This window comes from Astatotilapia calliptera, chromosome 10 (genome assembly GCF_900246225.1).
Source record: "Astatotilapia calliptera chromosome 10, fAstCal1.2, whole genome shotgun sequence".
NCBI lineage: Eukaryota > Metazoa > Chordata > Actinopteri > Cichliformes > Cichlidae > Astatotilapia > Astatotilapia calliptera.
This window is the reverse complement of record NC_039311.1, coordinates 12,967,088-12,983,341: the sequence shown is the minus strand read 5'-3', so window position 1 is coordinate 12,983,341 and position 16,254 is coordinate 12,967,088. Positions and strand designations below refer to the sequence as shown.

Below are 16,254 nucleotides of genomic sequence, written 5' to 3'. Positions count from 1 at the left end.
GCTGAATTAAAATACCTGTCGCGATTTCTCAGAGCTGTGTGTGTGCTGCCTAAAAACTGTTTTTACCAACACCATCATTTTTTTTCTGTATTGACGAATTCGAACGCTGGACAAGCAATCTTACTGTAATTTCCAATGTGAGGGTTTTTTGGGGGGGTCTAGCAAAAAACAAATAAATAAATAATCACACTGTAGCATTGTGTTTCTGTCTGTGGGAGATAACAGCATGTTCACTATTTCTCAGCCATCAGTGCTGAAATCTTTACAGTGTCTATTTCTGTTGTGTATTTTATTCCTCAACAGTTGAAATGTGTGGGTTTCCTTTTATAGCTTTGGCAGAGCGACAGCTGAATAAGTCCCATCAGATAAATCTGCCTCTACAATCTATATATATGGAAAAAATATATATATATAAATATATATATATACAGATCTCCTTCTCCACCACCACCCACTGAGAGCTTTCCACTACAGGCTGAGAAGATAGCGAGGGAGTTATTACGCTCTCTACTACACGCCGTCCTTTTATTATGAGGCCTCTCGGCGTCTGCCTCTGATGCATTTCGTGATTGCCGGGTGCTGTCGTGTCCCTTTGTACCTTACAGCTCAATGAGCCCATTTCACGAGGGCAGCGGTCGAGGCTGAGAAGAGACGTGAAGGCTTTCATGTTGAGGTATCAAGAGGAGCTCGCCTCGTGTGAAATTCAAATAGGTTTCTGCCACAGATGGCTCTGTACCGCGTTTCACATGTCTCACTGGGACACATCTATAAATGCCTAAACCAACATTTTAGCTCATTAAAAAAAGGAGACATAAATACGTGATGTTTATTCCTGTAATCTCAACATGCTATGATCTGCACACATCATGGCTGTTTGACTAACTGTATCATATATCTGGGTTTTGAAGAGTAGATATTTTAAAAGCCGAACTAATTAATTTGTCTGTTGATTAATCGAAACACTGTCACACCTCCTTACCAGAAAGCAAATATCAGTTTTATCTTTAACACTGAATAAGCAATAGCTTCCAGTGTGGGGAAAAATACACTCACTCGCCACTTTATTAGAAACACCTCGCTGGTATTGGGTTGGATTCCCTTTTGTCTTCATAAATAGATTCAACAAGGTGTTGGAAACATTCCTCTGAGATTTTAGCCACACAGCTGCTTATTCATTGCTTGCTCCTCCACATCCCAAAGGTGCTATATTGGATTAATATCTGGTGACTGTGGAGGCCATTTGAGTACACTGAACTCATTGTCATGTTCAGGAAACCACTTTGAGATTATCTGAGCTTAGTGACACAGCGCATTATTTTGCTGGAAGAATACAGGATGATACACAAGGTTGATTAGCCAGGTTAGATAAACCTTGAAGAAAAACCTATGAATTTTACATAGGTTTATATTATAGGAAAAAAGATGTACATGGTCAATAATTCTTTATAAAAGTATGCTTTTAAAATCATCAAATCAATAATAATTAAGCAAGCTTCAAAATCTACCCTGCTAAGTAGTTTACTAGGGCATCAAATCAAACGCACATCATAAAACAATCAGGTCTAACAAAAGTGTCACGAGTTATGGAGTGTAGGAGTGCTGAGGTACCAAATGCAAACAAATGAACTAAAAATAGACCTTTTATTAGGCTGGTGTAATGTCCAGTAACTACAGAAATCTTATATACACTGTACGTGATGGTACACAGGAGGGTACACTGTGGTCATAAAGGGATGGACGTGTGCAGCAACAGTACTCTGTGGTGTTTAAACAATAAGAAGCGGGCCCAGAGTGTGATAGGAAAATATTCCCCACTACATTACACCACAACCAGCAGCACGATCTGTTGATATACAAGGCAGGATAGATCCATGTTTTCATGTTTATCCTACCATCTGAATGTGGCAGCAGAAAATTGAGACTCATCAGACCATGCAACACTTTTCTAATCTTCTGCTGTCCAATTCTGGTGAGCCTGTGTGTGAGTTGTAGCCTTAGTGTTTTTGTTTGTAGCTGACATGAGTGGCATGTGCTGTGGTCTTCTACCGTAGCCTAGCTGCTTCAAGGTTTAATGTGTTGCGTGTTCAGAGATGCTCTTCTGAATACCTTGGTTGTAACAAGCAGTTATTTGAGTTAATCTGGTCATTCTCCTCTGACCTCTGAGATCAACAGGGTATTTTAGCCCAGAGACCTGCAGCTCGCTGGATACTTTCTCTTTTTCAAAGCATTCTAAGTACACTGAGTTGGTGTCATGTGATTGGCCGACAAGCAGTTGAATGGGTGAACCTAACAAAGCAGCCAATGAGCGCATATAACTTTAAATATAAGCATTCATATAACTAAAAGCAATTTTTTTTCTAACTTTAAATCAAACAAACACTGATTAAAAAATGATTTAGCCTCTGAATTTATCACTTTAGATTTTCACATTCCAACTACATGGACAGAGTTTTCAATGCACTATATTGTAAAGTTTTCTAAGGTGCTAAACCTCAATATTCCAGTGTTTCATTTTTTTTAAACGTTTTTTTAAAGACATCCTTGAAGTTACAAGTTTTGTAACAGAAATTACACATGCACACACTTTCCACGCATTAAGAACGCAGTGTGAAGGTGCTTTTTACCTTAATGATCAATGGTGTCAAATTTGGACAACTTTACTGTTACAGTATTATCTACTGTAACAGTAAAGTTGTTAGTAACATTTACATGTAAACAAAGGAATAAGGAACCAGACTGATCAGTGATGAAAGCTGATGGAACAAGAAATGAGGTGTTTGAATGGAAATACCTTAATCCTGCTGAGAAATGGCCCAGTATAAACACATAACCTTTAAATACATAATTTTGGTCATAACTCACTGTATGGCAGTGCAGACTGTGGGAAGGTCCAAGCAAGTTATGTCCGCATAATTTATGATTTCTTTTGTTTACTTTTGTTTTTAGTCTTAATGTGATGAAGAAATCAAATATTCGGAATCTTTTTGTAACTTGTGCTAAACTGGGATTAATGGTCTAACTACCATACAAACCTCTTTTTTCCTCCCTTTGTCTGACTTGAAACAACAATGTGTTATTTAAGATACAGATGAACAAGGCCCTACGCCATCTTCTTTTCCTCTCTGAAAACCTAGTAGTATCGCCATCTTTGGCGGAAACAAGACATTTGATGCCATCAATCACACAATGACTGACAGGCTGGCTTCTTGAGATCGAACCCCAAACACCTTCACTGCCTCCACAAGGCCAGACAGACAGCAGTCTGCAGTATTAAATGTGCCTGACAGTGAAATCCTCAAAAGGTAGCAATACAGGTAAAACGTCTGTGTGTGTGTGTGTGGGGGGGGGGGAATCTGCAGTCCAATCTTCTCATGGAAACACTGTTATCTACACAGAAACACTGCCATGTTTCCACATAGATAACGCTGTAGTCCTCTGGGTCTCTTTGACATTCACACTGCACATTTAGTAAGTGTCCTGTGTCGCTAAACAAAGAGCTGATAAACATTAAATTTGACCTGAATTATACCTCAGCCACATTTTGATTAACATCTGAGTGCAGACAATACCAAATCAAACATTTAAAACAAGTGTGGAGACATTTTAGAGTCGGACAGTTAGGAACAAATCATGGATGATGAGTATTTTTTATAACAGAAGAACACGTGCCAAACCTTTCTACGTACCTCAACGACAGGCATCTGGACGTGTGCACAATGTTCCTATCCTAAAATGTCACCGTTATTTTGTGTGAGCAGCAACATTACTATCTGTGTTTACACTGTAGTACTGCTACCTTTACTTACGTAAAAGATCCAAATACTTGAGCTGTTCAATCTTTCGAGATCTACATACGTGGATGTGTCACTGTAATCTTCATGCAGATGTTTAAGGAAAAGCATGAAGATTTCATGTGGAGGGACTCGGGAGCATTTTGTCAGGTTTATGCAGCTTTAAAAAAATTGATTGGTTGATTCTCAGTGCTCTTATCAGCCGTGGGTTCATCTGCGAACGTGCGGTAGATGCCCAGCAACATGGGCAAAATGTGTGTTTCACTTTACAGAAACTTGGTACTATTAAAAGTTCACATATACGCTGAATTTTATCAGGTAGACGCAAACACAGCTCCAAATGATCCCAAAGTTGCCTCATATCTGCTGGTTATATAAATTAGCAGTATTGGTACAGCCATGTGTGTACTTTGCTTTCATATTATGTTTACTTCTGCAAAGTTGACAGAAAAATGTGAAAAAGATTAACGTTCACTAAACCTGCTAAGCTTTTTTACATCTTCCCAGAAACTGAGATGAGCTCCCATGTTGGAAGTGTCTTGCTCATGTGGTAATATTGGTGTCCGAAGGGTGTTTCTTGTGTTTTGCATTGCTTAAAAACAATGAATATTTTACCATTAATCTTTTTCTTTGGCAAAAATCACAGTAAACATGATTTTGCACAGAAATACTTGACAACAGTTTGCTTTGGATTGTAATGCATTCTCCCAATCCTTAATGTAAAGCTTCTCTTTTCCCCACCCCAGTATCAGACTGATAGTAACAGAGCTGCACATCCATAAATGGTTAACGGAGCAGTGGTATTCAGGATGCTACAGTATGTGTAATATTTTCCAACTATTGTGAGAGTAACCTGCCTGTCATCATTACAAACAGCAGGACACATGCTTTGCCCAGCGCTTTGTGCTTTTATATGGTTTTAAGTTGAGCAGCCTTGGTCTCAGTTCGGAAACCCTCTTCAGAGCTGATGGGCACACTCATAATTTAAAGGTGAAGTATAAATATTAATGACACGGCTCATTCAGAAGGACACTCTTCCACCAAGGATGTCCTGTGCTACTGGGATGAAGCCCAAAGGTAAAAACAAAACAAAACACTAGTGATGGAACAAAAAGTTCACCTATTCAAATATTTATCTGAACAAAGGGTGGCAGAGGGGTGCAACGCAGTTGGTGATGCTGGTGCTGATGAGTGTGCGTGACAGCGAGGGATCACATCAGCAAAGGCGATGAGGGGATGATGATGAGCTGGAGGAGGACAAGGGTGAGGGGGTGGGGTGATGCCTTTAGGTGCAATGCTGTTAGATGAGAATAACGCATCTAACTTAGCGGCTACTGATACAACTGGAAGTGTCGCATAATCTTAGAGGGGTTGTGTTTTAAGGAGACGGAAGCACATAAAGATGGAGGTGTGTGTGTGTGTGTGTGTGTGTGTGTGTGTGTGTGTGTGTGTGTGTGTGTGTGTGTGTGTGTGTGTGTATACACAAATTATAAAGCCGGTTACTTATGTGACATTTCCTTCACTACATGTCCTTTTATAGATGTAAGTTTATTTTACCCTGGAGGCTGCAGGCATCAGTCCTAGGGGATATGAGTTATGTCACATGTTGCCAAAAGAAACGAACCGAGACAAATTTGATTAATTTAACTATTAATTAACAACACTCCACTGAAAACCATGTTCGCCGCTTTCGGGAACAGGAGGACACTAACAGGGCAGGCGGTCTATTTGGGGATAAGGCAAATATGCCCCAAAAAATTAAACATGCCCTGTTGTATACAGTAATTCTTCAGAGATGAAGATGTAATATAAATTGAACGCCCAACCCATAAGTGACCTTATCCGCAGTGATTGGATTTAAACATGCCACAGTTTGTCACTGCTTTATGTAATCATCAAACTGTCACCTTCCCTCAGGGTGACTTGACAATCAATCCAGTGCGCACCTGCCTGCTCTCCTACTTATTCATCACCGTTAAGTGTTGGAATAATGTACATGTATTTCTACACACGTGCATCTGCAGCTGTACCACAGGTATACATATGTAATACATACATCTTTATTTTTTCTCGAAGACAAACACATGAATTATGCAGCGTTTCTACTAGTTTCATGTGGCTTTAGTTGAGAGAAGCACTACCTTAATACACATCTAAGTGCGTGTGTGCGCGTTTTTAAACAATTTCCTTCTGGTTTCTCCTCCTCACTGCCAGGATGCAGAGAATTAATCATCATAAATCTTTATATAAGAACGAGATAATAATAATTTAGCATCTAAGTGGGCACAGCAGCGGCATTTCTCATTCTTGAGAGCAAACACACATGCGTGGAAAGTCAGATTCATTATACTGCGAATGTGAAGAGAAAGAATGTGTTTTACATTTTATTTCAATCTTACGAGATATCCTACAGCTGATATTTGTACGGATTTATAGAGTAGACGCACGCAGGCGCGCTCAGCCTCTGTGTCTATATTAAGGTCTCACCTGGTGCCTGGATGACCTGCGCGAGCCAAATGACGGCGACCAGCCCGACTCCACAGCAGCAGAACCGCTGGAAGGGCCGCCGGTGCCTCGCTGCTGCTTTCATTCCTCAGCCGGCCGCATATCCACCAGAAACATCTGTTGCTCTCTTTTACTTGTTTCACACTTTTACACCGCAAGAAGCTCCGAACAAACCGCCAGCAGTAGCAGGAGCAGAAAACGACTTCTCTGACAAGTTGTGTCAAAAAAAGAAAATCCCCGCAAACGACAAACCCGTTTTTTTTTATTTTCCCCCCTCCAGGCTCAGAGGAGACGTTTTGCTGGTAAACTCATCCAAAGGTCCGGGTCGCACATAGTGAGGAGAGGCGCAAAAAAGCTTTCCGCCTTCATGTGTACAGTGTGAAAGGTCGACAGCAGATCCCACAGTGAGCTGCAGCAACAGGAGGCGACATGCTCTGAGCCCTGTGTGCCTTCACTCTGCCTGTCTGCTCACGCTGTGGGCTTCCCCCGTGCGGCCACCAGGCGACGACAAACGCAGCCGATGTCGAGCAGATGACATGTGGTTGATATTTCCACTTTTCCGAGCTGCAAGCTGTGGCTTATTAAAGAAAAACACTGCAAGGTGTGACGGACACCTCTCCAGAAGAACTGTTTGATTTAACTTCCCCTGGGGCAATGCTCTGTCTACACCTGATTGGCTGAGCGCACCTGGTTCACCTAATTACAGGGGTGCAAAGCGGGGAATGATGGAAACTGGAGCCGAATGCGTTACAGTATTTTAAATAATCGCTTTCACATCCAGGGAACCTTGAAGCGGCTCTAAATATTTTCTTTCTTGTACTTGTTTATAATTTGAAATGTGCAAAAAAACCAACAACCTTAAAACAGAAGATAACCTGACCTTAGTGCATCTCTTTTTAAAGAGAGACCTGGCAAAGAGAGCAGCAGAAGTTACAACAAATTTAACACATTCTAATAATAACAAGTGAAGAAACAAACACATCGCATATTCAGTACATTCAATTATTTTTCTTTAAAGGTACAGTGTGGAAAATTTCACCACTAGATGTCAGTAGATTGCAGATTGCAGTCAACTGAATTCTGTTTTCCTCTCAGTTCAGTTACATAATCTTATCTACTGTAGTCGCTCTAGAAAAAACAAATCTCGTGAATGTAGGCTTTAGGTCTGCTGTTTATTCAGCCAGTGTCCATGTCTATTTACGCTAGGAGGATGTAAATCTTTGTGAAAGGAGTCCGATACAACTCAATTAGTCAAATAAGTTCCCTTCTGATCAGTGGCAGCAATACTGAGGTCAGTTGTTGAGGACATCTTTTTCTGTTAGTAAGCGCTGCAGTTTTTGCTGCTGTTAGCTGCTGTTAGCCTTCTTTGAAGTGGATATAACATTTTCAGACTTGAATACTTAGTGAATAAACTCTCTTAAGATGTGAGAATATAATCAAACTGTTTATTAGAGGGAAAGTGTCCTTTTTTATGACACTCAAGCCTAACATTAGTTGTTAGGCTAACTTATATAAGTTAACATTTAGTGCTAACTTATAACCAGCTGTTGTCGTTGTCTAGCCAGCTCATTGTCAGCTGTCCAGATACATCAAGGTTGCAAGCAACTGCAACAATATTGGGAATGAATAAACATGTTTATGCACATTTTTGTGTATTAGAGCTCTGTCTTCAGCTCAGGAGATGAGGCTTGAAGTGAGGAGGAAAAGGATAAAGTGGAAGTGAAGGAGGAGAGAGAGGAGTGGTGGAGGAGGAGAAAAACATAATGAGAAAGAGAAAACATACAGTATGAACATATATACTTTGAAGGAGCTATTTGTGAAATTTAAATTAAACATTTAATTCAATTCAGTTTTCTTTATATTACACCAAATCACAACAACAATTGCCTTAAAAAACCCTCTACTGCATGACTTTTTAATTTTGGGGGAAAAAAAATATTTCTCCCTATTTTGGGGGAGCTTTAGGGTCCCTAATAATATATCAATCATAAAATTTGACACCCTGCCCCCCCCCCCCCCCCCCCAAACAGATATTGGTTTGTTGCTTCAAGGCAACACTGTGCAACAAGGGTAGTAAAATGCCAAGTTATTCTATAATAAGTTGTATTAGTACAACAAGAAAGAACAAATAAATAAACAACAAATAAACAATGTAAATATTTCACAAAACAATAAAACACCAAAATACATCCAACATTTGACCCTAACCCCATGCACGTGCGCGCACGCACACACACACGTTGTGTTTCCATCACTTTTGGGGACATTACATTAACTTACATTAATTTTCTGGAGATTTATCCTGACTCTACCCATTACAAGTCCCTGCCTGAACCTTACCCTAACCCTGACTCAAGCCTTCACCCTAAAATTGAATGATTTATCTTGCAATTTGTCTCCATAAAGTAGGCGAGACCTCACAATTTGAGTGTGTAAACAAATTTGTGTCCCCACAACAATAAGTAATACATGACCACACACACTGACACCCACACAGCAATATTGGTATGGCAGGGATCAGGCCCACACAATGTGCTTACACATGGCCCACATACCGCAAAGAATGATGGCCCTTTGGTGGCCCAGACCTGGTTTGCCAGAGGTGGCCCACACATGGGCCAGCACAAGGCCAGTTTCAGACACCCTGGTCGTCCTGTGCTGGCCCATGTGTGGATTACCTCTGGCAAACCTGATCTGGGCCACCAAAGGGCCGTTATTCATTGCGGTATGTGGGCCATCTGTAGGTGGTGTGCAGCCACGGGCCAGTTGTAGACACACTGCTGGCCCTGTGCTGGCCCAGAACGGTTTCAGCTCTGGCCCCAGATGTCAGCATAATGTGTACCTTAATCAAGCCATGCAATAACAACATGTGCCAGAACATGCAAAACAGTGCAAAAGTAACATGCCGAAACTCTGTTCAGACGGTGAATGGACTGATTTTTATGTAGCGCTTTTCTACTCTCCCAGATTACTCAAAGTGCCAGCTTGATACCAGATCCTGGCCAGACCTGCTTGCTATGTGGGCACTAACACACACACACAGACACAGTTACTTTACCAACTGACCCCTGACCTCTGAGCTCCTAAGTGTCCCTCAAACCTCATTCAGGGATCCACTCCTCTACTTCACTGTCACTCCCTGAAAGCTCACTGTCCTCACTTTCTGAGGACAGAAAGTGCACATTCCCTTGGTTTCCTTGCATAAAAAGCTTTTACATTCGTGTCCTGTAATTATGAGTAGATTGTAAAGTAAAAAACATTGACTATGATCATATAAATGCACACAAACACATCTCTACACACATATCCAAATGCATTATATTGCCTGAAAAAATTGGGCTAACTGCGCAGTGTTGCCTTGAGGCAACGAATGAAAATGAGCAGTTTTACAGTATAAATAAATTTTAAAAAGTAAAACAAACTATCAAATATGCTTCTTAACATATTCATGCACACACAAGTATTTTTTAATATACATTTATTTCACTATAAACATGTAAAATAGTGATCTTTATCTTGCCTCCTAATGGAGATGTCTCTCATGTAGTGCAGCTTGCAGAAAGGGGCCCTGCCCCCCCCCCCCCCCCCCCCCCCAAATCAAAGTCACACCAACTTCAACTCATCATTTTATTGGAAAGAGATGTGCCTGGTAGCATTGTTTGAAAAAAAAAAAGTTGTTTTTTTTTTAAGGGCCACCGTAAGGCATGAAAATGTGGGGGTAGATGAGGGGAGGTAGACAGAACACAGACACAAAATGCAATAAATATATAGTGTAATGGTTCTATTGTGGCCAAAAAGGACTGGAGTAATTACAGTGCGGAACACAGAGCAGTTGCAAGACTCAGACAAACAAGAACACTTATAAAATAGGTCATTTATTTTCTATAGTACCCCATTCATTATTTTCGTTGACCACAGCCTTTTAACCCCTTACCCACAAGGATCAGCAGTCTGGCACAACTAGTGCAGAAACAGCCAGCAGGGAGCAACTCTGTCTTTGCACAAAGGAGGTCATGTTGTATTTAAGTCTATAGGAAAGTTCACCTTATATATGACCTCAGCAAATGCTTATCTTATGACCTTGTGCTCTCAATCCCTTTCATTGGCTATGGTCAAAATGCCAAACTCAAGTCCAGATGACCAGTGGTTAACATCATATCCATCATTTATATAATCAGGTTTGAACCTCATGAGTTTTCTCTGATTACTCCAGCTTCCTCCTGGCCAGATAAATGCAATTTTAGGTTAACTCATGGCTTGAAATTGATGCTAAAGTGACGTGGTTGTTTCAAGGTACCCTCTGTCAAGTGGGATAGCCCTTCCCCCCACGGGATAAGATATTAAAAAAATGGATGGATAGAAAACTTTTTAAAGACAGAAGTGGTGTTTTTTTTCCCACTGCCAAGTTTTCTTTAATTAAAACATCAGAATGTTTCCTATGAGAACACAACGTGTTTATATCCAAGGCTAGCAAATGGTTTCATTTCCCTCCTTGTAAAACATTTAGGTATGCCAAAAGCCCAAACAAATAATGACAGGAGCAGACCAGAGACCATGTTGTGAGTTGACCACACTAGCCAGAACAACACCCATCATGGAAAATATTAAGTTTATATCCTAGGTGAACATTGCACAAGAATAAACATTTCAAATAACAGAACAAGATGGTAACAATCCCATGAACTCTGACGGTCCTCCACACATGATCAGCTCTCCACGAGTTGCCAGCAGATGTAAAATGGTAAAGATCATTAGTTGTGTCCCTCAGCAGCATTGGGTGTTTTGTTCTTCTCTTTTTTGGCCTTTCGGTAAAATTGTAAAACGTATAAAGACATAAAACTAAAAGCAAAGATTTGAGTTTGCAAAACAAAGCAAGGTGAGAATGGTTTCATTAAGAAGTGTATTGGCGTGTGTGTGGGTGTTCTCACTGTATCATCTTATGCTGTTTTCGTATCCATATCAGTGCCATGTAGTGATGCATCTGGCCAGCTCACTAACAACAGCATCCAGATAAAGGTAGTGAGGTAGTGGAGACATCACTGAATGAAGTATAATTAGCTGCAATCATTTATTCTATTTGCTAATCTGCCCATAAAGTTGTTCTTAATTAATTAAGCTGCATAGTGCTGTGCAGATGTTGCTTTCCTTGTGTCCACTTCCTCCCCACTGCAAGCGGCAGGAGGAGATTTCGAAGCTTCATTTCTCCAGCGAGCTCGCTCTCACAGGAAATGTCCACCCTGACAAGTCACATAATATACTTTTGTTATTATTAGCACAAGTCAGCCAAAAGAGTCACGTGGCTCGTTTGCAACACCAAAAAACTCGAGACAAGTGATAAATTTTATTTCAGGACACTCAACTTCAGATTCAGATTTTCTGCTTTGACGAAGATTAAAGAGAAAGAATGAAAAAGAAAACATATTTAACTTCTCTCTTTTCTTCCCTATTTTCTCATTCCCAGTTCTTGAAGTAATGCAAAATAAAAATGACAGAAGTGTGCATGGATCATCTGTATGCAGAAACAAAGGCTACTTGTCACATGGAGACCTTCCAGAAACAGGGTGAAGATGAAGAAACACTCCTGCAGTCCGGTCTGCTAGTAATCCACCCTGCCAGGTTTCCAGAAAGCACACAAACCCTTTTGCGTAAAATGTGGATGGACTGTACGATAGAAGCGGTCTGGCTAATGTCTTCTTTTAAAAAATTAAGACCTTAAAAAAAGACCCATTTTCACTTCAGGAGAATGGAAAAAAAGGTGAAGCAGCCTCATTCAACACCAGAGAGCCTGCAGCGCCCTGGTGTTTTTCATTTTTAATGTTTAACTCCAGAGTTTTTGGCAGGCTGGCAGGACTCGGATTAGTTTATCACTGACTTGTAGGTGTTGTTTTATGAAGTATATCACTTATTAACAGACTGCTTGCTTTACAAAACTACTGCATTTGTCCGTATGTTTGCATTAGATCAAAAGAAGAATGCAGTGCACAACCTGAGTAAATCTAGTATTTTAAATTGTTAAGATTTAGATTTTATTTGAGATATATCCGTAAAATACGTGTTTTAGCTTTTCACTTGAGTGAAATCCAACCGAGTAAGAGTATTTTTCCAAAACACAAATCTTCCGTTTAACCTTAGACTGGCCCGCATTAACCTGCCTACATAAACTGTTGGGTATATTTTTAAATACATTTTAAATACATTTTAGGAAAACCATTTATTTTTTTTTGTTTTTATAGATGGGTATCAAATCAAATCAAATCTAATGAATGTGACTCATCTATTGTGAGTTTAGTTTAACTAATGGCAGGAAGTCTACACGGGCATTGCAAACTTACAGCAGGTTTCATGTACTTGTTGTGGCCTGGCCATTTAAAATCCAATATGCAGCATACACACACATTCACTCTCCCTCCCTCTCTCCCTCTCTCTCTCTCTCTCTCTCACACACACACACACACGCCGCCTCTGTATTTACAGAACACGGATGAGTCAAACTGGCTCTAAGCCCTTGAGCTGTTTGTGACACGTAGCCCCTAGTGAAGACTCCTGCTCTCCAACCCCAAATAAAGACATAGACCAGCGCATTGTTGTCATCAGTTCTCCTCCTGGTGTCAGGGCAGGGAAGATTAAGTGTTTTGCTCAGGCTGGTGTTTAGGAAAGCCTTCCAGAGGACAAAGTCCTGGGAAATGTTTGTATCATGTTGTCGTGCTGTATTATGATTGTGGAGCAAGCTGTGGAAAATGTATGTCTTAGCTCACGCTGCATCAGTTCTGGGAGACGGGAATGTGCAGCAAATCAGGATTAAAGCTGCAATGTGTCACCTAAATGCATGATAGTTACATCCTGAATTAAATAAATAAAGATACAAGGTTTTATGGGGAATGTTTTTGGTGTTGTGTAAGGAACTGGTAACATGTTGAGCAGCTGATTATGAGAAGCGCTGTGAAGAGTGCAGCAGGGAGTCCAGGCATGATCATTTCAGCTCATTAATCAGCTCGGCACTTTGATCACAACAGAAGTATTAAAAATGTTCCTTGGATTGAATTGAAATGTGGAAAACACACTCGTGGTTGCCAGACGATCTCCTGTCTGTTCCTCTAATGCTGTGTGATTTCTGGTTTTTGGTGATGTGTCAGAAATTATTGAATGGACTGCCATAAAACCGATCAAAGGAATAAAAATGCAAAGATGGGGTGATCATCAGCCTCATCTGCACTTGAGTGTTCATTACGAGGTGCTGCCTTGCTAAACTAACATGGTGAACTTGGGAAACATTACATCTCCTTAGCAATAACATGCTCGTCTGCTTGGATGTGCTGTTTCTCCTTCGCAAGGAAGGAAAGTTATGGGAAAGTGCGAATGTGGTCTCGTTATTTCAAAACATGAGCCAGATTAAACTCAATGTGCGATGTAGTTTACACTGTCAGCATTTTCAGTTCCCCTGTGGGATGTTTGATGACAGAGAGCATCTCGACAAACAAAACTGCGCTCAACTTGCCAGCTGATATTGTTATGGTGGAGTTTTGAACTGTCAGGGCCAGAGCCTGTCACCGCACGGTGCTTGCTCAGCTGATCCAAATGACAACCAGGAAGTTAAGCTGTCTGTTTCTTGGATGCATTTTCAAGTTGGTCAAGTGTCACGGTCACAGATCTTCCACATGCTAAAATACTTCAATACCAACGTGTCTATGGTTTTCCACAGCTCTCAGGAGGATATAGGATAAACAATAAGTAAAAAAATGTACATATTGAGGGAAACAAATGCCTAAAAACGAGGCACGTGTTTAACTCATTGATTTCGCTAACCGACTGTTTATTCTATTTAAGATCTCAATCCTAATAAACGTTATTGGTCATGTGACCTTTCACAGGCGATTTAAGATGGTGCTGCTTGGTTTTTTATTATCTGATGAAAAGCAGAAGTGCTTCAAATGTCACCAGATACAACAATTAAGGAATCTGGAGTTCTGCAATGTGCAAACCATTCGTTCATTTTCTTTGTCCTATTTTTTCAGCTCTGCACCCACAGGATGAAGAGGGTATATAAGGATTCTTTTTCGTTCTCAGTAATAAATAATAAACAATAAATAAACACTGGCATGTGTCCTTTCACTAAATATCCAACCTGTGCAGTCTATAAGCACATATGCTATATACATGTATATATCTATTTATTTATATTCTTTAGTACAATTTGATGCTATATTTATTAGAAACTGTTTTTTGTTATTGTGAATAGAATAAAAGTTTGATAAAACTGGTTATTGCCTATGGATGTGAGACATTTTATTCTGATTTAAATGGTTTTAGTGTTCAATGCAAAGCGATAGTGTTTTAAATCATGCTTTTCAAGAACAAGGATGGATTCACACCTCAACTATTACCTGTAGACAGCAGATATAGAAGAACCCAACATTATTATGGATGCAAAAGTACTGCTTCTGAATACACAGATGGCCAAAGTGCACCAATAAAATATCCCCCACACAATTACATCATCCTCATGAACCAATGATACGAGGCAGGATGGATCAATGCTTTCATGTTGTTCACACTAAATTCTGACCCGACCCTCTGAATGTCACAGCAGAACATGAGACTCATTAGACCAGCCGAGTTTTTTCCATTCTTCAATTGTCCAATTTTGGTGAGCTGTTCTTAGTTGACAGGAGTAGCACAGGGTGCAGTCTCCTGCTGCTGGAGCCATCTGCTTCAAGGTTTAATGCCTTGTGTATTCACAAATGCTCTTCTGCATACGTTCAATGTAACAAGTGGTCATTTTAACCAATGTTGCTTGTCTACCTGCTTCCTTATGTGATTTCTAGCATCCCCACAAGGCCCAGAAAACTGCAGCTTACTGGATATTTTCTCTTTTTGGATCTGGTGTCTGTAAACGTGTGGGAAAATCCCAAGAGATCAGCAGTTTCTAAAACACTCAGACCAGCTTATCTGGCATTGTAAAACTCATAGTCACTTAAATAGCTTTCTTCCTCATTCTGATTCTTAGTTTGATATTCAGCAGGTCGTGTGGACCACATCTAAACGCCCAAGCACACTGAGTTGCTGCCATGTGATTGTCTGGTTAGATATGTGTTAACAACAGGTGTACCTAATGAACTGGCTGACGAGTGTATTTCTTCCTGCCTTATCATCATACTTTTACGTGCTTTTAGTAATCTGATTTGGTCTCTTTCACCTCTGTGTGACTCATCATGCTGTTACCAAACTCTGAGCTGCTTTCACCTGTTCCTTCGTCACAGTCGTTCTGTTCTTGGACAAATTCATCCGACTGTTCTGGCAAAGATCAAACTTTCTGTAGTCGCTAAAGTATAGATCTTCACCAAAAACTGGATGAAGATAGTTCCTTTAAAAGCTCTAGAGTTTAGAAACACCAGCCAAAAATGTGAACTTTTGTGCTACAGCTCAAATGGCATTGAAGTTAAAAAGAGTAGTCTTTTCTCACAGTTTAGTTTTTAAAAGAGTGACCTGCCTGCTCCGTGATCCACAAAATCCCTCAGATTCCAGATTTGAAAAATCCAAGCCAACACAGAATATATGATTTCTCCTTGTAATCTGCTTTCAGGGTATTTGATGTCATATCAGGTTAAGCAGACGGTGACCGTTGTCTCTCCCAACATTTATCCCTTTGAAATTATTAAAGTGCATTTTTAAAAATCACACAATCATCTCTAATAGGTGATGAACTCAGACCGAGTTCATCAAATTCACTGTGTTGATTTCAACGCATCATCAGCCGTCATTTTAAGCACCTTTTTCCTTTTTATTGACTTTTAAAAATCATATATATATTTATATGTCGCTTCTCTTAACAATCTGTGGTACTTGTCGAGCTGTGTGAAGCTTCAGTGATGCTTGAGATTAACAACACACATCTATTATTATTATCCGATCTTCAGATCACGTGGTACCAAAATACCCAAATGACTTTTCCTCAACCAGC

At 40.2% G+C, this 16,254-nt stretch overlaps 1 protein-coding gene across 2 annotated transcripts in view; it reads right to left on the bottom strand.

The window, feature by feature from the left end:
- Positions 1-6,902, bottom strand: part of LOC113030209 (sodium/potassium/calcium exchanger 3) — a 33,393-nt gene extending 26,491 nt beyond the window's left edge. For both annotated transcript variants that reach the window (XM_026181406.1, XM_026181408.1), the window contains exon 1: positions 6,279-6,902. In XM_026181406.1, the coding sequence (XP_026037191.1) occupies positions 6,279-6,381 (103 nt within the window). In that variant the 5' untranslated portion in view covers positions 6,382-6,902. The remainder of the gene's footprint in view (positions 1-6,278) is intronic.
- Positions 6,903-16,254: the final 9,352 nt, after the last annotated feature.